The sequence below is a fragment of the Arachis hypogaea genome, chromosome 15 (assembly GCF_003086295.3).
Source record: "Arachis hypogaea cultivar Tifrunner chromosome 15, arahy.Tifrunner.gnm2.J5K5, whole genome shotgun sequence".
Taxonomy (NCBI): Eukaryota; Viridiplantae; Streptophyta; class Magnoliopsida; order Fabales; family Fabaceae; genus Arachis; species Arachis hypogaea.
This window is the reverse complement of record NC_092050.1, coordinates 13,674,157-13,700,458: the sequence shown is the minus strand read 5'-3', so window position 1 is coordinate 13,700,458 and position 26,302 is coordinate 13,674,157. Positions and strand designations below refer to the sequence as shown.

At 34.9% G+C, this 26,302-nt stretch overlaps 2 protein-coding genes, 1 long non-coding RNA gene and 1 pseudogene across 8 annotated transcripts; 2 read left to right on the top strand and 2 right to left on the bottom strand.

Moving 5' to 3' along the window:
• Window positions 1-209: 209 nt before the first annotated feature.
• On the bottom strand, window positions 210-3,751 carry LOC112747940 (subtilisin-like protease 3; annotated as a pseudogene).
• A 1,329-nt stretch (window positions 3,752-5,080) lies between these two features.
• LOC112749560 (uncharacterized) lies at window positions 5,081-16,369 on the top strand. Its single transcript, XR_011873166.1, has 3 exons — window positions 5,081-6,571; window positions 6,723-6,886; window positions 15,481-16,369. It is a non-coding gene; the product is annotated as an uncharacterized lncRNA (long non-coding RNA).
• On the bottom strand, window positions 10,733-15,626 carry LOC140179599 (UMP-CMP kinase 3-like). 4 transcript variants are annotated; one of them, XR_011873165.1, is made up of 9 exons: window positions 15,433-15,626; window positions 14,109-15,022; window positions 13,411-13,485; window positions 13,204-13,341; window positions 13,039-13,100; window positions 12,755-12,823; window positions 12,000-12,134; window positions 11,474-11,567; window positions 10,733-10,927 (listed from the first exon to the last, which is right to left on the bottom strand). XR_011873165.1 is itself a non-coding variant. In XM_072218627.1 (8 exons), exons 1-4 carry the CDS (start codon window positions 15,511-15,513, stop codon window positions 13,053-13,055), a joined length of 342 nt encoding a protein of 113 aa, XP_072074728.1. In that variant the 5' UTR covers window positions 15,514-15,626; the 3' UTR covers window positions 10,733-10,927; window positions 11,474-11,567; window positions 12,000-12,134; window positions 12,755-12,823; window positions 13,039-13,052. The 4 variants fall into 4 exon arrangements, 2 of the variants coding, with proteins under 2 accessions (XP_072074728.1, XP_072074729.1); XR_011873164.1 differs by having other exon boundaries at window positions 13,204-13,311; XM_072218627.1 differs by lacking the exon at window positions 14,109-15,022.
• A 998-nt stretch (window positions 16,370-17,367) lies between the features above and the next one.
• Window positions 17,368-19,394, top strand: LOC112749559 (uncharacterized). Of its 3 annotated transcripts, none has more exons than XM_025797844.3 (5): window positions 17,368-17,611; window positions 17,773-17,877; window positions 18,004-18,063; window positions 18,890-18,954; window positions 19,051-19,394. In XM_025797844.3, exons 1-5 carry the CDS (start codon window positions 17,474-17,476, stop codon window positions 19,181-19,183), a joined length of 501 nt encoding a protein of 166 aa, XP_025653629.1. In that variant the 5' UTR covers window positions 17,368-17,473; the 3' UTR covers window positions 19,184-19,394. The 3 variants fall into 3 exon arrangements, with proteins under 3 accessions (XP_025653629.1, XP_025653630.1, XP_025653631.1); XM_025797845.3 differs by having other exon boundaries at window positions 17,376-17,611; window positions 18,896-18,954; XM_025797846.3 differs by lacking the exon at window positions 18,890-18,954 and having other exon boundaries at window positions 17,377-17,611.
• Window positions 19,395-26,302: the final 6,908 nt, after the last annotated feature.

Below are 26,302 nucleotides of genomic sequence, written 5' to 3'. Positions count from 1 at the left end.
TGCAAGCCAGCATTAATACTGAGATTAACATTAGAACCTGGCATAAATTAGTGTTGCAATTACATGCATGGAGACTCCTAGCCCTAGTAAAAATCTTTATTCGTTTACTCTATGCAATACTAATATATATGACACTAAAAAGAGTAACAAGAACTTTGAAATGCCGCCAATAATTAATCCACCGTATGATTGTAGCATGCTTCAAATTTTCAATTGAAGATGACAGATATGGGGATGCTAACTGAGTACTCTCCAGACAGAGACACCCACTTAATAGAGCCCTGAACAAAAGTGTTATTCCCTCTGAGATTTTCATCTTCAGGGATGAACTCAACCAGATATCTAAGCTTCTCTTTCACCTCTTGGAATGTTAACGTAGCAGGGCTTATGCTCATTTCAACAGCCAAAGGCGCTTCAACTTCCACAACATAAGTCGAATTTGCAGGCCCAACATTTGTCAGTCCTTGTGTAGGACTGTGAAGTATTCCCCACTTCAATAGAGAATGAGGGATAGTTGAGTTGTGCTTCCTGGATGATTTTTACCTCAGAGCATCTCACTTTCTGTTGCAAGATAGTACCAACTTGTTTGTCTGTGTAACCCAAACCACATAGATAAGGAATGTAATCGTTTGGTTCAATATCATAGATGAGTCCTGGATCATTTGCTTGGAGAGGGTTGACATGTCCAGAGCCAGTTGCAAATGCATCAGCTGGTTCAAGCCATTGGTCCAATATAGGTTCACCTTCAAGGTTTGCTTTGTGAGCAGTGGTCATTATTGCTGATTTTATGGCAGCTGGGGACCAGTCTGGGTGAGACTTCTTCAACAAAGCAGCAATGCCACTGAGATGAGGGCAAGACATTGAAGTACCTGAAACAAGTTAAATGTTATTCATACAACAATGTTAATAGAGCAATATTTGTTTCCTCCTTCAAACAAGTATATGTCTCTTAATGTCTTTGTAGTACTCTGTACTAATTTGCGCGTATCAATTCACAATTAATCTGAACTTATTGCGTGCCTTGTAACTATGACAGGCATAAAAAAAATGTTACATGGTAAAAATGTTATATGTCTGGTTTCAGAATCCCTGGACTTACATTGTTTGGACCTCTGGAGGAAAAGGAAGCAACAACTGGGGCAAATGGATCTCCGATGATAGTTCCTCTAAACAAGACTGTTGCTGTTGGTGCTGAGGTTGAGTTTATATATTCCTTGATTTCTAATCCAGCATGGTAACTCACATGTGCTGCAGGAAGAACATGAGGGTCAGCAAGGGTAGTATAACCTCTAATCTCACTGTTCATGAGGATCATGGCAGCACCACCAGCATTCTTAACTTCTTGTCCCTTGTCTATTCTTGCAATATCTCCACCTATCTCACACAACACTACCTTACCCTGAACATCCACACTCTCCAATGATCCTGGAGCACAGAATGCACAAGATTCATTTCCATTTTCTCCTGCATAAACAAGTGGCAATAGCGTTGGTGCAAAGTCCTTGGGTTGGAATGCTGATTCCCCATGAAATTCTTTTCCATTGCCAAGTTTGGCTGATGCACTTATTTTTCTGTCAATGGAGCTAGCACCAACGGTGAGAATCCATGGAGCCTCATTGGACAATGTACTATCGCCAGGACCTTCATTCCCAGCTGAACAACTAACAAAAATGCCATTGCGAATGGCTGCAAAGGCGCCCAATGCAATTGAATCTTCAAAGAATTCAAAAGGGGGTCCTCCAAGAGAGAGGGAAAGTATGTCCACGCCATCTTCAATGGCAGCGTCCATACCAGCTATGATTGCACTTTCATAGCAACCATCAAGTTGGCAAACTTTGTAAATTGCTAAATGGGCAAAGGGTGCCATGCCAGAAGCTGTACCGTTAGCATTGCCAAAGATACTTGCACCCTGCACAAACCTCCCTGCGGCCGTGCTGGCCGTGTGAGTGCCGTGGCCAACATCATCGAAAGGAAGATCCCTGCTTGAGTTTTTGACAAAGCTTCTTGCCCCAATGAGCTTGTTGTTACAAGTCCTCTGCTTTGTAAACTCGCAATGGCCCTTCCATTTTGCCGGTGGAGAAGGCATTCCTTCACCAGAAAATGATGGATGTGAAGGGTTTATTCCTGTGTCCAACACTCCAACTATGATGCCTTTGCCATAGTTGGAGCCTCTCCACAATGGGAATCCAGTTTGCAATCCCATGAAGCCTGGACTATGAGTTGTGTGTAAAGAAAGGATCCTTTCGGCCCGAATCGACACAACCTCCTCCCTCCCTTGCATGCTTTTTGCTTCTTCTGCTGTCAGTTTCGCAGCAAATCCAGACACCACGTTTCGGTATGAGAAAACAAGGCGCTGCTGGTTCTGAGACTTGGCACTCTCTGGTAGAAGTGAGTTGTACCATCCATGCAAGTCGTCATATTGAAGAGAATCCTCACCCTGAGGCTTTTGGACGTGAACAATGTAAGTAGTCAATAGATTGCTTTCATTTTCAACTACCATTTCCATAGCTTCTTGTGCTGAAGTTGCACAGAAAGTTAGAATGAATACAAAAGCAAGAAGCAATGTAAGTTTTGTTGGACTAATTATTTATTAAAATACAGGATATTTTTATATTTGTATTTATAAATCTAGACATTACATACCAACTAAGCAATGAATACAAAAGCACAGGAAGTTGCACTAATTATTTATTAAAATATAGGATATTTTTATATTTGTATTTATAATTAAATTTCATAAATATATAAAAATACATGATAATTAATTTTTTATGCTTATAAATTATTTCTTTTTTTTAATTGTTCTAGTGATTCTGTTTTGCAATGTTTCTTTTACGTGTGAACGGATGTTGCTTTTGTTGGATTTTAGATGTGGTGAGTTTTATGGTGCTTTTGTTATGGTGTCTAAATTGTTTAATTTTTTTTAAAGTAAAAAATAAATCATATAAAATTTATTAAATATTATTTATTTATCTTTTTTAGTAATTTAAGTACGAAAAAGTATGAGGAGTCAATATATATAGTATACAATGTGTACAATTAGAGAAATTATGTGGTGGTGGTTACTTTTAAAATTAGGATAAATGTGAATAAATTTTATTTTTACCTCATATTAAGCCAATTAAACAATTCATTGTACATATTGTACATATACTATATTGGCTTCCTAGCTAAATCCAGTCAATACAGAGTAATAGACACCATAGTATTCAACTTTAGATGTTTATGAAGATACTGGTTTTGAATGTTCTTTTTAGCTGTAAAGGGATGTTTATTTTAACATTGATATTCTCTGGAAGGTGTTAGAATCATATTGGGGATTGGAATTGTTGGGTGTTTTCAAGCTTTTGTTGATTCGATGTGGTGATGGTATTTTCTTTTTTGATTCGATTGCAGGTAGAAGAAGGTATAAACGTTAATAAGTTGAGTAATTTTTTTTTTTGAAACAAAGGAAGCTCAACACATTAAAGTAGAGCAAATAAAAGAAAAAAGAAGACACATAACTAGCTACCAACAAATAAACCAACCCCTACTATCCCCAGTACTCTCATCCTCCCCCAGGATCACCACCACTCCATTCTGTGTAGCTCATCAACGTCCTTGTGTGTATGACCTCCAGGCTTGCTCTTGCATTCTTGAAGATTCGTGCATTCCGTTCCAACCAGATGTTCCAAATCACTGCAAAGAACACTGACATCCACATCTTCTTCCCCTGTTGTCTATTATGCATTCCATGCCAACTCTCAAACATTTCTTTAACAGTTCCGAGAATCACCCACTCCCTTCCTATTAATAAGTTGAGTAATTATGACATCGAAGTTCATCGTGAGGTGTGATTTGTTATTTCTGTTGTTATTCGAAAGTAGTGTAAAGTGCTCGTCGCACCGAATTTCGCCGTTTGATATGTTTTGCAGTTGCCTGGTATTTGTGAAGAGGATATCCCAAGAAAAAGAATACGTTTTGATCATTATGAAAAACAAATTTTAGCATAATAAATAATTTGGATAATTTTACTAGAAACGCAGACTCTCCTTTGACCGTAAACTCTTACGTTATTTATTCACATATATGAAAAAAGCGAGCCACGCGTTACACTCTCTACTTGACAGCAAGTCCAAAAGGACGAGGCTAATGCTGCACCTCATTGGTCGATGGCTCGAGGCTCAGGCTAAAACTCATCTTAGTCTTCTACCACAAGTATTGACTATTTTCATCCAACGGTGGCAATGATGTGGCACGAGACAATATTTAGCCAAACTTCTAAACAAGCCATTAGTCTTCAACAATGATTATGGACGAAACATAAAATTTTTTAAGTGATGATTGGTGCTGGAAGTGGAAGGGAAGGCTGCCATGACCACTTTACCGAAATTCCCAATAGAGAATAATAAAAAAATTTCATGTCTTACAAATTTAGTCCAACAAAATACATAAATTTAGTTATAATTTTAGTCTTTATTAATTTATCTTATCTTTATGTTATCTTCTTATTTTTTATTTTTTGTAGACAATATTTTATATATATTTAGTTTTACTTTTATAATTTAATCGATCAACAATTAATAAAACTTTTTCATCTTTTTTTTTCTATTATTTCACAATTTTATCATTTAACTCTTAAAAGTTAAAACAAGTATTCATAAACTCTTTTGAAATATAAATTTAATGATTATTAATTTCTTACGAAAATTCTTTTATAATGCGCATATGTTCACAACCAAAAAGACTTATTGATACCAGTGCAGCATATATATAGTTAACAAAACCAAGTTATATAACTATACTGAAGGTTATTTACGCTATCAGCGGCTTATTATCTACATCAATTTCTTTTTGTTAAAAGGATAAAAGTACATATTCTTTTTACTGTTTTAGAGCTAGAAAGTATAAAGCTGTAATCAAAAACAAAAAAGTGTACATTTCTACCAGAAAGATGAAAGTAGAAAGTATATAGTTGATATAAAAAAGGTATATATGTGTGTGTATTGTTAGTAAAATGCTAAGTAGGACGAAACGTGGTAGGTTGACTAACAAAATTGACTGCAGACTTGAAAGACAGTAACTGTGCTAATGATGCAGTAAGTAATTAAATGTAAACAATGAATTAAAAATATCTAGAGAGAAAGATAGATAGAAAGAGAGTGTAAGAGAGAGAGAGAGAGTAGGTATTCGCTTTCACAGTGGAAACCCTTTCTTGTTGCGCCGCCCTGTCCGGCAGTCCAGCCACCTATGATCTCGTCTTTTGTAGCCACCTTTCCTCTAATCTATTGTGGCTATTGCAACTCCTTCTCCTCGGACAATTCCGTCCAACTTTGTCTGGCCCTCATCGCTGCAACTTTTTTCCGGCGACGCCCCCTTGGTTTGTCATAGCGGTGCCACATCTTCTGCTTTCTTCTTCCTCCGTTGTTGAACGGTAATCACCAGTTTGTTGTTACTACACACCATCCAATTCTCAACGCTCAACACCATCAATCCAATACGAAGTGAATCTGTTCAACCAACCCCTATTTTTGACAGATCAGCAGAAGAATCTGGACGTTCTGCTGTGTTCACGCCGATCTTTATCACAACATGTCCTCTCTGATGTGGTTGTCATCATCATCGATGTAGCAGCGGCAGAGAAAAGGGACACTGAAATGCACAATGAAGGCGAAGTTCACGCGATGTGTGTTTGTTGTTAGTAAAATGCTAAGTAGGACGAAACGTTGTTGCACAGTTTTTATTTTGTTCTGTTCTTTGAGGTTAAAACAAGCATACTGCAAAAAGGATAACTTGAATATTTTCCTAAGCTAATCATCAAGGTCGAAATCTATATGCCTAAGCCTTCTATCATCCAAGGCAAGCTAAGGTACCAGAATTGGCACCACTGGCAGCAGAAACGTCGCATTGGTAGCAACTTGTGAAAATTAAAGTTCAAAAGCACCAACGAGCTCCCACCGATCGAGTAGAGGAATGTTGGATTGAGATGAGATGAGTTTAACTTTTTTTTTTGGTTTTTTTTATTGGTCATGGGTTATAAGCCCAACAAGACACCTCAGCCAAAACCTAAACCCATCTTTATCTTCCCAACCTATCTGAAACTAACTCCCGCTTCTCTCCTTGAATTTTTTGTTCTCTCCTTGAATTTTTTGTTGAATCAATTTCCATAGTACATTCAAATTAGCTAACTCCCACGATGGGTTCTCCAAACTCTTAACGCAAATTCTCTTTCTCCAACCACTCCTAATGACAACGCCACTCTTCTCCTTCTTCAGCCTGGTATCAGTTGCCACCGCTGCCTTTCATCAGAGATTGCATTGATATCGCGCCTAATAACCTGCTGTGTTGATATTCACCATCTTCCTCTTTCCCTGCCATCGTTGCACTTCTGTTCGTCAATGCTCCTCCCTTATAATTATGTTGTTCTAACTTGCAGGGTGATTCTTTGCGCATCTGTACAATTATTTCTAAGGGCGGTCTGATGATCCATGATCTCTCCAGGGTTCCCATAGCCTCCAATGCTGCAACCTTGTGAGCCAACCGATTTTCTTCTCTTGGAGTCCATGTGAAGCCAAATTCGGTTTCTCCTCTTGTGAGTTCAAAAATATCCAATAAAATAGGATCAATTTCACCTATTCTACTTTTTTATTTTAACGTCTGTACTAGCATTACATTATCTGATTCTATTAACACCTTTATCTCCATGCTTTTTGATGGAATAATGGCATGCCTGATTACTAAAGCTTCTGCTGCTAGACTAGAACACGCCATAATTTTCGTTGATTCCCCAATTACAAGATTTCCTGTGCTGTCACTGATTGTCACTGTAGTGGCTCCTGTCCTCATTGTTGCTTTAAAGAATGCATCAACATTAGCCTTTACCCAAGGCTCTGGGGGAGGTCTCCAGGTAATGGTTCTAATTTTTCTTTTTACTAGTTGTTGATTCTCTATATGCCTATCCTGTGTTGCTTCTATGAAATGTATCTCTGCCATTTTTGCTCTGTGGATTGTGCTGGCTGGATTGATTCCTATTTTCTGAAACACTGCTTGGTTTCTAGTCTTCCATATTTCCCAGCTAAGAAAGGCTATCCTAATGATCAAAATATCTTGCCCTGTTTTTACGCTTCATCTGATTTTCTGTATACATTCCAGTATCCACTTTCTATATGATGAAACTGTATCCGTAGTTGGGCATTTCTGGCACTGGGCGCCGAACCAGGTAGCTCTCGTCCAAGGACACAACAGAATAGCATGCTCTGTGCTTTCAATTTCTAAGTTACAAATTTGACACATAGGACTCTTAGCAATTCTCCTCTTGAACAGATTCTCATTGACTGGAATAATATTATGTGCAGCTTTCCACACAAATGTCTTTATTTTTTGAGGAGCTTTAATCTTCTAAATTTCTGCCCATAACTCCTTTAAGTCACTGCTTGTGGACGCTTCTCCCCCCTTCACTCCCATTTGTTCCTTCTTTGCCACATAATAGCCCGACTTAATAGAGTATGATCCATCCAAAGTATATGGCCACACCAACCAATCCTCTCTATCTAATAAGCTAATAGGAGTTTTAATAATCTTCTCTTTTAACTCTGAACTGAAGATAGAATTGATCTTCCTAGAATTCCACCCTTCCCCTGGATCAATCAATTCACTAACAAATTGCACCTCCCTATGTTGTTCATCCTGAATTTTCTTGGAACCTATAATCCAGTTATCTTCCTTTATTTTCCTCCCATTCCCGATATTCCATCTATCGTTCCTCCTCAGAAAGTCCCTCCCCTCTAGAATACTACTCCACATCCAGGATGCTTTTGCGTTCCTTCGAGCCTCCCAAAAAGAGCAATCTGGAAAGTATATTGCTTTCACAAATTTAACCCACAGAGACTCCGGATTCTCTATGATCCTCCATGCTTGCTTGGCCAAGTGAGCTAAATTCTAAATATGGAAATTTTTGAAATCCAAACCTCCATCTTTTTTACTCGTAGTTATCTTATCCCAACTCTTTCAATGTAGCGTTCTTTGCCCGATGCCGTCCACCAAAACTTTGCCACTTTAGCACTTAATCTCTGACAAAAGTTCTTAGGAAATTTAACCACATTCATCACGTATGTTGGAATTGCTTGAACTACTGCTTTAATCAATACCTCCTTTCCTGCTTGATTTAGTAACTTCTCTTTTCATCCCTCCAACTTACTCATCACCCGTTCCTCTATCCATGCCAATGCTCTATTCTTGGATCTCCCCCATTGACCTGGTAAGCCAAGATACTTCCTTGGATTATCCCACACAGCTATACCAAGTATTTCTTCAATATTCACTCTTACTTGTATCGACACATGCTCTCCAAAAATTATGTCTGATTTCTCTAAATTAATGCGTTGACCTGATGCTTCGGTGTATTCATTTAGAATCAAAATGATCTGGTATATCTCCTCTTCCTTTGCCTCAGCTAAAATAATACAGTCATCTGCAAATAGGAGGTGAGTGATGGTAGGGGCATTAGGTGTGACTTTGAAACCAAGTATAACTCCATTTGTGTGAGCCTCATTCATAAGAATTGTGAAAACCTCTGCTGCTATTATAAACAAATAAGGAGATAAAGGATCCCCTTGCCTCAGACCTCTTTGGGGTATCACCTTCTGTGACAACTCCCCATTCACCTTGAACCTGTAGCTCGCACTTCTGACGCACTTCATGACTAGCTGCACCCGATCCTCAATGAACCCGAAGGCCATTAACACTTTTTCTAAGAAATTCCATTCCACTCTATCATATGCTTTATTCATGTCCAACTTGATAGCTAGGTTTTTTGATCCCCTCCTTCCTTTCTTTCTAAGGCTATGTAGTGCTTCTTGAACTATCACTATATTATCCTGAATTAACCGCTCTCCTACAAAGGCACTCTGAGTCGGGGACACCACTTTGTCTAGAATCTTTCTCAGCCTCATTACTAGAATCTTTGAAATAATCTTATAGATAAAATTACAATATCTGATAAGTCTAAGGTGGTTCAGGCTTTCTGGTTGTTTAATCTTAGGAACAAGGACTACCGTTGTTTCACTAATTTCACCAGGTAAAGATTTCTTTGTAAAGAACTCTCTAACCACATCACATACCTCCTTTTTTATGTCATTCCAGTGCCTCTGATAAAACAAACCGTTAAGCCCGTCCGGACCTGGCGCCTTTAAACCTCCCATGCTAAAAACTGCTTCCTTAACTTCCTCTTCTGTTACTTGCTTTGTTAATCTCTCGTTCATCTCTTGAGTCACTTTCTTTGAAATTTTTTGTACACATTGTTCCAGATTTTTGCTTCGTGAGACCCTAAATAGATCAATAAAATAGTCTTCAATTAGCTTCATCACCTCCACTCTTCCACAGACCCATTCCCCTTGTGAGTTCTTTAGCTTTTCAATCCTGTTCCTATCCCTTCTCCAGAATTAAAAAGGATGTAATGTTGCTCCTTGAAATATAAGAGCATTTGTATGTGATTTTAAGAGAATGCCATGTCCATGAACATTATATATTCTGCAATGCTCATCATGTGAACAGAAATTTTCACAAGATTCATCACTTTTGGTTACTCAATAGCACTTGTTGCACATCATATCAAAGGGTGTCTTAACTTTTAAATAGAAAAAAAAATGAAAAAATCTAGTTATCAACAGAGTTAATTAATATTTTTTTAAATATCAATTAGAAATAATTATGACAAATCTCAATCTTTATTTAAATATTCCATTTCTATTCCAATACTAAAATTTCTATTTTCATGGCTGGATCTTGTTGGAAAGTTTCATTATCGATCACTTTTGGATACTCTTACTTTTATCAAATGCTGTAGCATATATACATTATTCTCTTTTGAAGACAAGGCAAAGAAATGCATGGCGTGTCTCGTAGAGTGCAACAATTTTTGGTCCCAATACCTCACATAAAGGAATCTTTGTATTACACAGACCTCTTGAACCTTTGCAAAACCACCAATTGCATAAAACAGACGCATGCCCAGATTATTGTTAATGGTCACTAGTATCAATTTCATACTGGAATCATGTCATTTGATGAATTGTCACAATGTTTCGTAAATATTATGCAACTAAATAATCTGAAAACTAGTATCAAATAACATAAATTGCAACAAGCAATTAACTGTCTCAACTTAACACTATTAAAACTAGATACCACAAACTAGGGCATACAAAAACAAATAAACTATGATTAGTTGAGTTTATTGAGTTGAAACCAATGCTCACTACTACAAGAGAAACGGAGGATAGCGGCGGTTTAATTGTCAATTTGTGGTGGTTTTAAACCGCCGCTAAACATGGCCAGCGAAACGGCTAACGCAGCGCATAAGGGCACGAGGATTACATTCTGCGGCGGTTCTCAACAACCGCTGCAAATCAATTATTTTGCGTCGGTTAATTTAGCGGCGGTTATAGACGAAGGGTGATTTCTTCCGTATATTTGCGACGCTCCTTAACTACCGTTATTTACTGCTGCAATTATTTAGAAATTTATTTGCAGCGATATAGAACTGCCGCAATTTAGCACACAGGTAAAAAACTTAGGCGGTTTAAACCGCTGCAATCTACCGTGAAATTAAAAAATTGGTAATATTACACGCTCTTGACCCTTTTTCTTGTCATACTCCTATTTCCTTTTACATAATGATTGATCAAATTTAAGATATTTACATTAGAAAATACACTTAATGTTATTAATATACATGCGATGAACTTAACTAATATAAGATAAACATAATAATCAATAATTGATCATAATATCTAATTACAATGTTTGAGTACAAAATGAATCCATTTGAGGTCATAGTAATATTCACCTTTAAACTAACAATAAAATAATCTTGCATTGATGTATTAATCACTTCGACAAATCAATAAATAAGCTCCTTCTTCATATTCATTAGCTCCAAACCAACACACTGCAATGAAAAATACCTCATTAGTCAATATAAACAATGAGAAGATACATTGCATAATGCACAAAGATAGCTCAACGCAAAGCACAAATTAATAACACAATAACAAAATCGCCATTACGATAAACCTTGATCCAACTCCTATCCTCTATTTTATGTTATCATTTTCCTCATCTTAATGAAATTCTTCTTTTATTAAATAATAATATAATAATTCAAATTGTTTAGGTTCTTGATAAATATGAGAGCATAAGACTAATGCTAGAAGTTAAACCATGTAACAAGAGATGGACGAATCTCATCCTTAAAAGAAAAAAAATAAACAAATAAATATTTCTAAATTTGCTCTAACAACCACCTAGTAATACTCTTACTATGTCAAGGACAAAGTATTTCCTTTTTTATATTTTTGGTCCTGAGAATAAAGTTTTCTAACTAAACTCAATAATAAGTGCATAATTATTCAGACTTCAGCCAGCATATGCAGATTGCTGAATCGACAAGAGTGAAATTAGGATAAGAAGGATAAAGATAGAACAAGAAGATTACCTGATGATGTGTCCTAAGCAACACTTTGCAGTTGGCGTGAATTCTTGGACATGAGAAAGGGTCTTGAAAAAGGTTCTCATTCAGCTCTTCATCTCTAATTACATTTATCCGTAGATAATAATAAGTATTGATAAGCAAGACCATTGTATGATTATCTTGAAATTTATTCACGAAGCCACAGTCCAACAATAGAAAAGACATCATGAAGAGGTATAGATGAGGTTTTGGCCTTAACTTGGCATTCCTACCAGCTTTCTTCAATATTTCTCAAAAAATACACAAAGCACGTAAATGCACAATAGAAATACATTGGTATCACAAGTTGAGATTAGTTTTACCCCTTAATTTGAGAAACAAGGATAACTCATTAATTTTAGAAACATGAATTTGGTTTCTATTTATCATCACTCCTCACAAATACTAATTCAAAATAACATCAATTTATGTTTTTAAGTCTTCCTGAAATTATCCTAGTTCTCTATTAAACAAGAAAAGTAAGAAACCTTGTAGTAAAATAACAACATACCCTTAACCGAGCCACATTTTAGTAAAGCATCAATTATTGCAGCGTAAGCAGTTCTGTCAATGTTTAATTCATGGCATGATTTCATTTCCAGCACTATTCTCAGAACTGAAGCAAGATCCTTTGCCTCTCAAAACCCTGTATTTTACATAGAGAAACTGAGAAAGTTGCTGCTGGAGAACCATCCCAAACCAATAGAAAAATTTAAGATAGTGTTGTAAATATTTTTGTTCAAAAATACATATTGAGAGTATGAGCAAAGAGAAAATGTAAACTGTGTGGAGCATAAATATCCATTGAATTAATATAATGGGCAGATAATGACATTCGTTAAAATGAATCTAGACAGTACATACCAACTAAGCCTTTTCTAACTAGCTGAGAGAACAATATTAAATGGATCAAGCAACGCCATATTGTTCTAATAGTAAACCATGTCTATAGATAAACCATTTACCTTTAAAACTTTTTAATGATTTCCCCCATAGTTTTCCATGGTCTCCTAATTGTAACTAACTTATTATTAGGCAACTCCATCTTATCTATCTCCTAACATGTCTTCCCTGCACATGACCAAACTACTGTAGATGAAATCCTAAAATATTTTGGAGCTACCCCTTAGTTCACTACTGGTGAGTTAAGAATCCTCTAATCGGGAGTTACACACATTATAAAGTGAATATCACTCTTGAAGGGACGAATTTATGGTTCTAACTATAGCAAAGTAATCAAACAAATAAATAAATGAGAAATCTAACCTTGAGCAATGTTGAATATGTAATGATGTCTGGAAACAGATCTTCATGAATGAATTTTTCTGAATTGCCCTAAAAATATAAAAAGGAGAAACTTCAAAAGGTTTCATATTAGGCACCCTCTTAATGTGTCATGACCAAGTTGTGCTCTTTCATTGTCTCCAAATAACGAATTCAAAAGCAAACTTTATTCCTAACACACAAGAGACTTCCAATAAAATAATATTATTGATTTGCAAAGCCTCTTTTCAATAACCAAATTTTTGCATCTGAAATAGTGGTTTTACCATCTAATAATGTGCTACAAAGATTGTCTTGACTGACTCAAAAATCTTATCAGAAGACCTTGCTGCATCAATTAATAAGAAGCAAAATTTTATTCCATTAGTACTACAAAGCATTTAAAACTCAATTATGAACACTTGCGGTTGCAGCACCAAGATATCAAATACCTTGCGAACTTTTCCTTTCTCGCCATAATAAGAAATCACAGGTGGACTAGACTCTAAGAAAACCTTAAATCGCTTCTTTATTGTTTCAATCTTGTCATCCCCTCTTGCCTTCATTATCCCAAGAAAAGGATGAATTTGCTGATAACCATAAGAAAATTAGAAGAAATAGTTCTCTGTTTTTTTTTTTTCTGGAAAGACAAAACTAACTTGGTTCGCTGTCAGTGCTTTTGGCAGAAGCTTCACTGTCACCTCTGAAGGAACAATTTTTCCTTTCATCACATTCTTGATCATTATTGTGTCAAGTGTCAAACACAAGAAAATAAAGGAATTAAAAAGATAAACCCAAGAGAAAATTAACAAACATGAACAATAGAATTTACCTGTTGAAATTGACAAGGAATAATACCAAGTATAGGGAAAAAACATAAAATTTGTATAGAAAGAAATATGAATTTGGAAAGTATGGCCAAAAGAATATACTATCATAATGAGTTAAAAAAGAAGAATAAAGTATCAAGCACAATTCATCAAACACAATTTGGAAAGTATGGCTACTATCATAAGGAATCTGCAATTATCAAGCACAATTCATCAAACACCTGAAGTGCTTGAGAATTCGAAACAAGAGAAACTAAAACTCATTGATTGTTGTTATATCAAATAGCAAAGCATTCAGAATAGGCGAATGAAAGACAATAAATAAAGTGAAAAGGGAAGGAGAAAGAGAACAGAAAAAGGATTAAAACGAAATCACCCCTTTTGTCCTATGTTCTTGGCAAGAACAAAATCAAAACAAAAGAGTAACTTGAAACCAAATCAAGAAGAAAAAGATTAATGTGAACCAAATTGAATTCTAAAACCAAAAAGAAAATAGAACAAAATTGAAAGACGGATTTTTTGGATACCAATGATCTGAACCAAGAAGCTGAGCAGACCTAAGGACGGGACCAGAGGAAGCAGGGAGCAGATTGACGATGGACCCACCAACAAGGGGAAGCGCGTAGCAACTGGTACTGACGAGCGAGGTACACGGCAGCAAGGATTCATGCACGGAGGTGTGTCCTTTGCCTCTGCTCCCATTTGTGTTCGCCCGAGGAACAAAAGATGGAAATTTGTTGATTCTTCACTATATATACCCAAAACGATTGAATTGCAGCGATTTTACTGAACAGCTGAAGCCAAACCGCAGCTCAGAATCGACGCGATTCTACTAATTTGCGGCGGAGTTTGAACACGGACACTGATTTCTGGCCGCTATCCTCCGCTTGTCTTGTAATGTTTTAACCGCACAATATTCAATAACTCAAATTTCTGTTGGATGATGCTCTAATACACTAATTTATGAGGCACCAAGTATCAACACATCAACTGAGAAGCCTTGTTCATATCAAACTTGTACACCGAAACTCCATAAGCTCACAAAAAAGTTTTCATTAAAAAAAATAAGTGAATAGGAATAATATTTGGTGTATAAAATAGTGAACAGGAATAATATTTGGTGAAGATTGATCCTCTTGAACTCTTCTATTCATAACTTGATAAAACAATTTGTATCACTCCACTTGTTTTCATAGAAACATTGAAGTCCACCAACTTGGTCTTGTAGGAGAAGAGGAAGCTAGAATCCCAATGACCACTTGTTCCCAGAGTGAGTTCAGGCTCAGGACAAGGAGGGTAACAATGATTAAGCATGAAAAGCCTTTCTGCACAATCTATGTCCTTAAGGCAATTGGGATTAAGGCCTAGTGCTTCAGAAAGCAATTCAAATAGAACTAGTCCCAATTTCTTAACATACTCTACGTACTTAATTATTATGTCTCTGCAAGGAAATTAGATTTTACAATCATGAATAGCTAGAAAACACAAAATTCTAATCAGATTATGGAGCAATTATTTCAATTAAGTTGTTGTGGTCCAGATGATTAGCACCTGAACCTGAGAAAATGTAAAATAGAGAAATCATAAATCATATACCTTCAAAAATGCCACATTGCTATTCACAGTTAATTCAAGAAGACCATTACAAAACAATGACATAAATTCAGATGAGTGTTCAATATTTAAGATTGCTTAATAGCCTGTATCCGGATACCAAACAACAATGTGAAGAAACTTTCATCTACTAAGACAGATCATGAATAAGACTATATAGTTCATAACTAAGGCTGAAATTTTTCTTTAATATTATCAAATTGCTCAATTGCTGCTCTGTGTTTGTAATCAGTATACCTTTTGCAGTGCAATGCTCTGACTGACTTTCTCAACCTTGTCCTCCAGTTCCTCAATTTTGGACTGCAGTTCCCTTTCCATCTCCAGAAAAGAGGAAGTTGACGCTTCCAATGTAGTTTCCTTTAACTAGGAGCTTATCAAGAGCCATGGCTGAAACTAACTTCAATTCCAAAAGTAATCCACTTTCCTCCATTGGAAACAATAATCATTGCCGACAAGCCATTAGCAGAGAAAAGCAAACGAAGAAACTTTGAATGATGAGAAAAGAGAATATTAAAAGGAAAAAGTTTACCACTTCAATTGAGTTAAAAAGGGGCACCGTATAAGATGGGGGCACAAACCAAACCCTAAACCCCAATCCAAAAAGCGAAGTGGAGTGCAGTGCAACAGAACAAATTGAGAATCCTTTTGATAATTGCGTCAAGATAGTAGAAGAGCAGGGAGAATCATGGCGCCGAGGAGGATCTCGGAAGAACTGAAGAGGCTTATGCAACCATAGAGATTCTTGGAAGAGACAACCTTGAGAGGCAATCCATACTGAATTTGGTTTCTGTGAACAGTTTCAAGGGAGTCATCATGGTAGCCGGTGATGCCCTCATCAACAGTGAGCAGGAAGAGATGGAGGCCATAGTCATTATGTATCCACGAAAAAAGAGAAAGAAGGTTCCTGGTGAGGAAGAGGGTAGAGGAAGAAGCGGTGGGTCATCGTGAAGAGGAAGAAGCCAAGGTAGCAAGCAGCTGAAATGAGGGGCTTGGTTCTCAAAATTATAAGGGGCCAATTTTAAAATATCGAAAGATTTAGTATTTTTAGAGTAATTATTAATAAATTATTAATAAATTAAATATAAATTATTAGATTGTTTATCTGTTTATCACTTTTTTTTGTTTTTATTTTTTAATATTGGATTAATAATGATATTTTTTTTGAATTGTGATCTGCTATGATATTTTTTTAAAATATGGAATAATTTAATTTAGGGAGTATAAATTGGACCGTCCAATTTTTAAGAGGTACAGAATCAGATCGTCCCATTTTTGTACTCGGATTTGTGTAATTTTTTAAACACAAATCAGCCGGTTCGATTTGTGTACTCCAATTTTTTTTTTATTTTTTAAACATAAATCGACCCTCCGATTTGTGTACCTGTCATAGTTTTAAAAAACACTAAAAATTATGGATTTTGATCCTCTAAAATTTGAATTTCACTTTAGAGAATAAAGTGTGATCTTTCTACCTTTGAATAGTTTCTCTTTCATATTTAATCTTGGTCTCATATATGAAATAAATGGTGAGAGATCACTTTACTCTCTAAAGTGAAATTCAAATTTTAGAAAATTCAAATTCAAAAATTACAATGTTAAAGTATATCACTCATCCTGCTTCTATATCTAAATTTTTTTGGCCTATTTATCAATCTAATTTAATGTTTCAAATTTTATGGTGTATCAAATAAACTCAAAAGATTTGGACTGATTTTACACAGACATTTTTCTTTTTATCTTATCTTTCGATTTTCATATAATAAAATCTAATAGTTTATACAAATAGTATTTTTTTATTAGTACCACTATTTTTTAGAACAATAAATTATATTAGTACTAAATAATTTTTACAAAATCTTAACTGCACCTATAAAAATACCCATATATTTAAAGAATAATACTATACATTTAAATTTTTTTGTTAATCAAATCTAACTAAATTAGTCTAATATCAATAAAAATCAATTATGAATAACATTATTTTAAATATTATTTAACTTAGTTTAATTTAGTTAAATTTATTTCATAAAAAATTTAAATAAATAACATTATTCATATTTAAATATAAAATCTCAACAAATCCAAAACAAAAGAAAAAAATAACTAAATATCTATAAAATAAATTGTCCATATATTTAAATATAGAATCCTAACAAATCCTAAATTAAAAGAAAAAAAAAAAAAGATAACTATCATAAAATAGAAAAGAAGTTACAAAGGTGATTGGCTCCATTCAGGGTTCGAAAATTCTTCACTCCAATTTCTTATTTTTGAGGAAATGGCTGCGGCTTGTAAGCGATTGGCTCAATTTTCGGGCTTTGGGTTCTCAAAATCGTTCACTTTCAACTCAAGCCTCAGATCATTTCCCCGGATGGCGAAATCAAATGGTCGGCGATTCTATGATGCATCCACTATTGTAATTTAAGTTTACCTTCTTACCATTTTTTATTCTCTGTTTTCATGGTTTTTTGTTCACTTGTGTGTTTTCTAACTAATTGCAAATGTGCACTTTTAAGCTCGTTAATGAGTGTTAATGAATGGTTTGTTTTTGTCATTGGTTACGCTTTTGCTTTCTAGACTAGCAGACTTGAAGAGCAAGGAGTGTCCACAAAGCAGGCTCAGGCAATATCTGCCGGTATAACTGAAGTTTTGGAAAAAGTACAAGAATCATTAATGGAGAGGGTGAGGTCTTTTGATGTTTATATTATTCGTTTGTGAACTTTACCACTCTCTTGGAATCTAAAATACTAGTTTCGTGTACTAACATAAGTTTTTTTTTTTTTCTTTTTTCTTTTTATCCCTTAAAAGACTGAAATGCTTCAAGAGTCCAACGAGTCGAAATTCAAAACTGAAGTGCAGAGGTCACAGGTATATTACATACTAATGTAGTTGATTTAAATAGGAATACTAATTGCAAAGCATCTGTTTTTAGCTTTTGTTCTGGACAACAATAGTACATTCTAATACAATGACATGATGTTGAAATTTCAGGCTAACATCTTAGTTTTTTGTATTTTCAAATGTAACTACTTTCTAACGTTACTTTTACCCTGTTTGATATCGGGATAACGGAAGAAAACATTGAGAGGGAATTATGCTAACTGTTTAATATTTAATATATGTCATTCTGTAAATTGCTTTTCTCTAGAATTTAAAATATGGTCTGTTGACTACATATTGGGATGGAATTTTTAAAAACTCCAATAAATCTTGTAATCAAACGAGAGCCAAATATTTTTGATAGAAATTGATGTTTCTGTTTTTTGTTGTGTGGTACTGTGTCTTCTGATACAGTGATACCGATTGTAATCATTCTCAATGTTCATCTCATTTAAATAACGACTGTAATAATCATGGGGCATGTCTCATATTCTCATTTAATCATGAGATGAGAGATTTGATTATATTGATATAGATTTATGTCTTTGCATCTTAAAGTAGATACATGAATTTAGGAAACATGAGTAATTCAAATGGCTACTGTTATTGAAACAACTTTTGTGGTGAAAAATTTGTATGTAAAATTGTATAAAGGGCAGCTCTTAACTATGGAAACTAGTTTGATTCCTCATATTTTTCTTTACACTTAATTTCTTGTCTGCTCTTGTAATTTTTTCCTCAATTTCTAGTTACACTGAGGTTGTTAATTTGCACTTGCTTTGTGCTGTTATATGATGGAAAATTTATAACGTAGATGCAGTTGCAACGTGAGATTGAGAAACTAAGGAATGACATGGAAAAGAATAACAGTGAATTGAGGTCCATTTAAATTTAACTGACAGTTGACCCACTAGTTTCTTTTGTAATTTTATCCTCTTTAAAGTGCAAACTTTCTGCATGTGAATTCTGATGCAGGTTGGCGAGGTTGGCGATACATAGAGCTGAGATTGCTTTCAAAGCTCAGATATTAACAACAGAACGTGTTATTAGAGCATATTGCCTAGGAACTATTTTTACGTGTGCCGTTGCTTTTCTCAGCTTTTCTTAGCCGAAAATAATTAGTCGTTGTAGTATAGTAGTTAGTTGAGGAGCAGGAGGTAGAAGCTCTCATTATACAAAAATGATTTAGATGACAGGTTTTTTTTGCCCTGTTTTTGAAGGGCATGAAGGATTGATGACCTTACTTGCATGTTCATTTGTGGTAGTTGAACCTCGTACGCTATTCAAACTTCAAGCTCTTTTAATTTCATTATCTACTAGTCGAATACCGTGCATTTGCCCGGAATCATATACTCTATTTCAATAAATAAGTTAAAAAAAATCTTTAATATTCACATCTAATAATGTCAAATTGAAATGTATTGGACATTGAACCTTGATAAGTTTTTTTCCTTGTATAATATCGATTGATAATAATATGAACACAATTAGTTTTAATATCACTTAATAGAAAACAGAATAATTACAAACATAAATTATGTTGCTTAAAGTAATTCTATTTTTTTTTTTTATTATCGTTTGCAAATGGAGGTTTGTTTTGATTTATGTTTAGTAATTTGTATTTAAAATAGATTATAGTAAACTAAATATTGTTTGAATTACATTATTCAAAATCACTTTTAGATAAAAAATTATAGAAAATAACATGAATTTAAATAATTATTTTATGTTATCTTATAATTTTATTTTAAATATTTAAATAAATTTTAATATTTTTTTAGTACTTTCAATACTCTTTAGTACAAAATAAAAAAAATATTCCATAAAAAAATAACAATAAAATATTAAAAAACAGAAGTTTTATAAAAAATAATATGCATAAGAGAGTATTAGAAAAAAATATTATAAAAAAAACAATAAATATATAAATAATGGACATAATTGGTACACAGAACATAAATTTCATGAAAACGTGAAAAGCTAAACGAAAAGCTAGAATTTGTAACTTTTGCTAAACGTGGGTTGAAGATAGAAATCACATCTGCGTTTAGAGGATAAAAACGTTGCCAAAAACATGAAGATGAAGCGTTCAAGAAACTCAAACGCGCTTCTCTCTTCTCCAACACAAATCCAAATACACCCATAATTGTTATAATATCATAAATATATAGGTATTTTAAAAATTTTATTTTTGTTAGGTTTGTCCAAACAAAATACCCTTTTACAGAATTTTCAATCAAATAGAAAAAGTCAAGTCAATCTCAATTTTGATAGAATCAAGTAGTTCACAAGTGAGTGTTAATTTTTCATCCTTAGATGCCAGAGAACATAAAAAAACATCAAATCTAAATCAAACACGACAGGCATGAAGCAATAAGAAAAAATAGTAAAAATAGAAAGTAATAATTATGAATTACCCTAGCATTATAGAAAATTGTGCATATAATGTCTTCCAGAATAAAATAATGAAACAACAAAGGTAATAAAAAGTAAAATGCTAAACTGATTTTTTTTGTGAGAACACCCTTACTGGATATTATTATGAACTTTCATAAAGTGTACACAAAAGTATTGACAAAGTTTGATAAATGTAACTAGGGGTGTGCATGGGTCGGGTGAAACCGGATTTAATGTGACTCAGACCCGACCCGAAATATATACTGGGCCTATTTATTAGACCCGAATCCAACCCTAGACCCGATGAAACCTATACACTTTCGGGCCACAATTATACCGGGTGAAAATCGGGCCGTTAACATTACATTACTTTGATATCTTCTTATAAGCTAGCATGTGAAAATATCCAAATTTCCAAAACTCCAACCATTATTTGACATGGTAAAATTCACTTAGAAAAATATAACAAGAATCAACTCTTCTCTAAAATTAAAGCATAACCATAATCAATACTAATGTTGTCTAATAACACCAAATATTTAAATCAATACAAATAACACAAGATTATGCATTAGTCTAAAATCTTATGCATTTTAAACATAAAACATTAACTTATAGTCTTATAATAACTAATAACACAAAATATTAAGGTTTACAATACTTAAATTCCACATAAGAATAGTCATCATCCATCACTAATAACAAAAAATATTAATTGTGTATGATGACCGGGCCACCAGACCGATTTCGGGTGACCCGAGCCATGGCCCGGACCCGACCCGAAATAATGACATGGTCCATTTTTTAGACCCTTACCCGGCCCTAGACCCGGTGAAATCACACCAAATTAGCTCCTAAAGTGTTCGGAGCTGGACTGGGTCTTCGGGCCGGATCGGGCCATGCACACTCCTAAATGCAACATGTAGCAAGATTTAAATATAATATACTATCAAGTATTTCACAAAAACCTTCAAAATAATCAACACTACAAGATATAATTCTTTGTCTTCTCTCATCTATATACAAAAAAGACATTTGAATAAAAGACAACATGTTATAGCACATCCTTGAATAAAAAGGTTAAATGTCGGATGTAAAGGAAGATATGATATTTTATATACAGAATAATGAATTTGATCATTTCATAATATAAAGGAAAAAATGACAATGCTTGCCATCCAGTTAAAAAGAAAAAATAAAAATAAAACAATAAGGATTAAGTGTCACATCAATAAGGAGGTACATCTTGGTTGTATCCACAAAAACCACGTTCTCTTACTCTGCCCCTTCACCCCTAGCATTTTCCATGTTGCGATTCCAGCCTCCATCCTCATAATCGGCTGCAATAAAACTAATACCTGAAAGAAAATGTAACAACCATACCAAATATGTTCATAGAATAAACATTCTGTCAACCTGTTAAATACACATACCCTTCCTAACAGTTTTTTTAAAGGAAAAATTCTTACATGTTTCCCTACCAACTCTTAATGTAATTAATTGGTTGTGGACAAGTTACATAAAAGGATATTGAAACATGCAAAAGTTATCTAGATGTACTTATGAGTACCTGAAAATCCCAGATTCTATGCAAATAGTACCTGAAAACCCCAGATTCTATGCATATAGCCATCACTTTCTCAAGTGTTATACATAACATCGAAGGCATTAGCTATAGATTGAAAATAAAAAACTGAGATAAGAAAAATATAATGGTCTAAGTAACTAAGTTAAAGGATTCGGTCATTACAATTAACAAATGATTTATCTAAGAGACACCAAAACCTACAAAGCTATAATTATAAACATAACATGGAATACAAAAATGAATGCAAGAACATGATACATACCTCTGGTCCTTCCTCTTCCTAATCCACCACGACCTTGAATTCGGCCATTTGGTGAACTCTCTGCAGAACATAAAGGTCATATAGATGGCCAGAAGGACATTTATTTTTTGAGAACACCAATTATCATATGAACCTACCTCCATAATCAAAATCACTTGATGCCTTCACTTAGTCAACTGGTAATGGTGATCAATACCTAAAATGACACAACAAACTAAAGATCATACACAGGTCATCATCATCATCGTCGGAGTTCGAGGCAACTACAGGTCTCTCCTTGCACGTTGGGGCTTCATGAGCTGCTACCTTTCCAAGATTTGTCTCTGACGACGGGCAGCTTTTTGCTCGTGCCTATTCTGGTCTCCTGTGTTATAAACGAGCATGTTACAAATTCTACTCACAAAATAGGGACAACATGAGAAAATTCAATTAAAAATATAGGCAAGGCAGGTTCCAAGATGAACATATACACCACTATGTCAATATCCACCCACATACAATGACATTTCAACATCCAACAAAACTAACATGACACCCAAAAAATATTCCGCCCGCAACCCCAACAAAATTGGTATTTAATCTGAGTACATAAGTTATGAAGTCAACGTATCTCCACAACAAGATGCACTCACCTCTTGCTGTGGCGTTGTATGGTTATCAGGTTCTTTTGTTTCAACGGACCTAGGTGGCAGTTTTTCTGATGACTTACGGTACCTGCTTTTAACAGATCCATCCTTACTTTCTTGTGTACATCCATTGATAAATGCATATAACGCCCTTACTATGTTGGACATACAATTACACTTACGTTAACCGTACAAAACATCCAAAAGAAATAGGGGCATGCATCCAGTTTTGCAATTGCAAATGAACAATTCAAATATGCATATAACCTAACCACCTATAACTTCAATGCTGTAAATAATTTAAATTCTAACAAATACATTACCTTGTGTGCCGCTCTAGTCTTGCGTTCCCTCTTTCGGCTTTATTTTTTGGATGTTGATTCCTCATTCACTTTTGCCCTATCTCCGATGCAACCCTATTAGGGAAAGGTCAATTGTGTTTAGAAAGTAAAAATATAAATTCCCGCAGTGGAACATTATTCCTTTTTTAAAAAATTACTCAATGGTTAAGTGGATTAGCATATAACAGCGAATAAATCATCCGAGTTAGTACATCGGCAAGGACATTAGCAGCCTTTGTAAACCCCGCAAAATTAGCAAATAATTAACAAAAAATTAAATTTTAATAAGAAAAATTAAAAATATAAATTTAATATTAAAATAGGATAAAGCTCCTCAAAACGAGAATTTCGACACTAATCTCAAAGAATTTGGCCCAAGATTAGGCCGAACTAGCCGAACTGGACCCGAACCGGGCCCGTGGGCCCAACTAGCTCATTAAATAAAGTGAGCTTAAGCACAATCCTCACCATTTCAGCTGCTCCACCATGAAGAACACCAGGGAAGGTGAGGAAGGGTTTTAAAACCCTTGAATTTACTTCAATCTCATATAACTTCTCGCTCCGAGCTCTGATTGACGAACAGTTTGTGACCATGCGTTCACTGTGACGAGCTCTACAAAATTCAAGGAATAATTTGGTAGGTAAATCACTATTTTCTTCTCAGCCATCTTCCCCCAATTTTGAAAATTTATGAGCAATTAGGTTAAAAATTGTTCAATTTTGGTGTTTAGGATCAAATTAACTTGGTGGACTTGCTGGGTCTTGTCCTAATTTTCCGTTAGTAAGGTGAGAATCCTATAACTCTAGTTAATTCATTAATTTGGTATTTTGGGTATTGAATTTTGGGAATATGCTTGTGATAATTATGTTAGGTGCATGTAAATATGTAATATGAGACAATTGGAGATGTTGGAAGCTTAATTGGAAGCTTGGTGAGAGTTTTAGTTGCTGGATTCTTTTGGTGGGTGAGGCTTACAACTTTGCCTTGTGGGTTACCTTGGATAAATACGCGAAAATCAGCCAAGGTGTGGTTTAGGTTTCGCGCATTTAATATGTAAGGCTCTGTGAATACTTAGGCTAGGGAACTATAAGATAAGTTGAAATGGTTAAATGCATTAAATGATTAGTTTTGTGATGTTGATGGATATATTGATGATTGGGCTTGTGTTGGAATTAATGGATATGAGATGTTGGAATTAATGAGAATGAGCTATTGGTGTTAATGAATATGTGTTATTGGAATTTATAATGGTGAGTCGATGATGTTGTTGGTATATGTTAATAAAATTTTGTGGTTATGGCTTGTTGATTGGTTAATGATGACTTATGGGTTGTTATTAATGAATTGAGGAAGTAAGTTAATGAATTTTAAAGTTGTAGCTTGTGGTTGGAATGGTGGATTTTGGAAATTATTGTATGAGTTTTATGGGTTGGTATGAGCATTAATGTGTTAGTAATTGGTGTTAATGAAAAAGGGACTTGTTATGTTGCAAATGTGCAGATTTTCTGGGTAATGGTATGTTGAATTATGTGAGAGTGAATTTTGAAAAGAAAATGAGGTTTGAAGTTTTTTTGAAAAACTTGGTTTCCGACCGAACTTCGGCAGTTCATAACTGGAGCTTTAAATTTTGGTTGGAATTGGAAATTGTTCCAACTTAAAGATGGTTTTGAAAGCTTTTGAACGATATAAATTTTGTGAAAAACGAAATTTTGTAGCAAAAGTTATGAACGTCGGAAGTTTAGGTATGAGTTATGTGATTATGCAGGAGGATATAGGGCATTATACAGCTTTCTGGACGAATTATATTTTTTTATTAACGTACGTTCACGCATACGCGTGGCCCACGCGTACGCGTGGCATGGAACTTTAAACAGCGCATGCGCGAGTAGCCCATGCGTGCACGACCACGCGTACGCATGGTAATGGAATGCGCACGCGTGCCCCCTTTTCATACTACCACGCATACGCGTGTCCCACGCGCACGCATTGCCCTTGCTTCCTGCAAAATTGGATTTTTGTGTTTTGAAACCAGATTCTCACTTCTAAACCTCTATTTTCATCCTTTTATACATAAGGTATAGTACTAAGTCTAGTAGCTAGTTGAAGCTAGGAAAATAAGGTAACTTGGGAATGAAGAAAGGGAAAAACATGAGGAGTTATAAGAGAAAGAGGTGGATATTAAATGAAGTTATGATGCCATGGCTATGATAAATGATTATATAATGATTATGAATGTTAAACGGCTTATGAATTAATGATATCTGAGATACGAGTTTTCCTGGGTAACAGAGCCGTGGCTTGCCACCACGTGTTCCAGGTTGAAACTCGATACTCTGTTGACCATACGTCGTAAGGGCGACCGGGCACGTATAAATTTCCGGGTATGGATATCCCCCATTGAGTGATATATGAATGAATGATTAAATGATGAATAAATGTGAAATCTATGCATAGACTGTAAATCATGTTGCTTGTATGCGAAGTTTGTATTCGTAGGTTTTGATGAATGACAAACCAACAAACGACATGAAAGACAAACCAACAAACAACTTGAATGAACAAGCATGTTGAAAGATCAACCAACATTCAACGTTGAGGAATGAAGAGTTGAAAGCAACACAACAACAACAAGAAACTCAAGTCCACAACATTTGAAGACAAGTATAGTGTCTTAGGACTTAGGTAACTTCTTGTTAAGAACCAATTGCTAAATCTCTCAACACACACTCACAAAATGTTTTGATGCACATCTTGCAATTCGATGCTAGCCAAATGGTTTAAAAACTTGTTTTCAAAGATACAAAAGCATAGGAATTGACTCCAACAAGTTTGAGATCAATCCTAAGCATTTTGAAGTGATTTTAAGCCATTCTTTAAGGTTTGCATCGATGCACACTCATCTTGCATCGATGCAAAGCATGCAACGACTTGTTGCATCGATGCAAAGATGTTTGCATCGATGCAACCTAGCTGAAAATTCAAATTTCAGCTTCAAAGACACATTTGCATCGA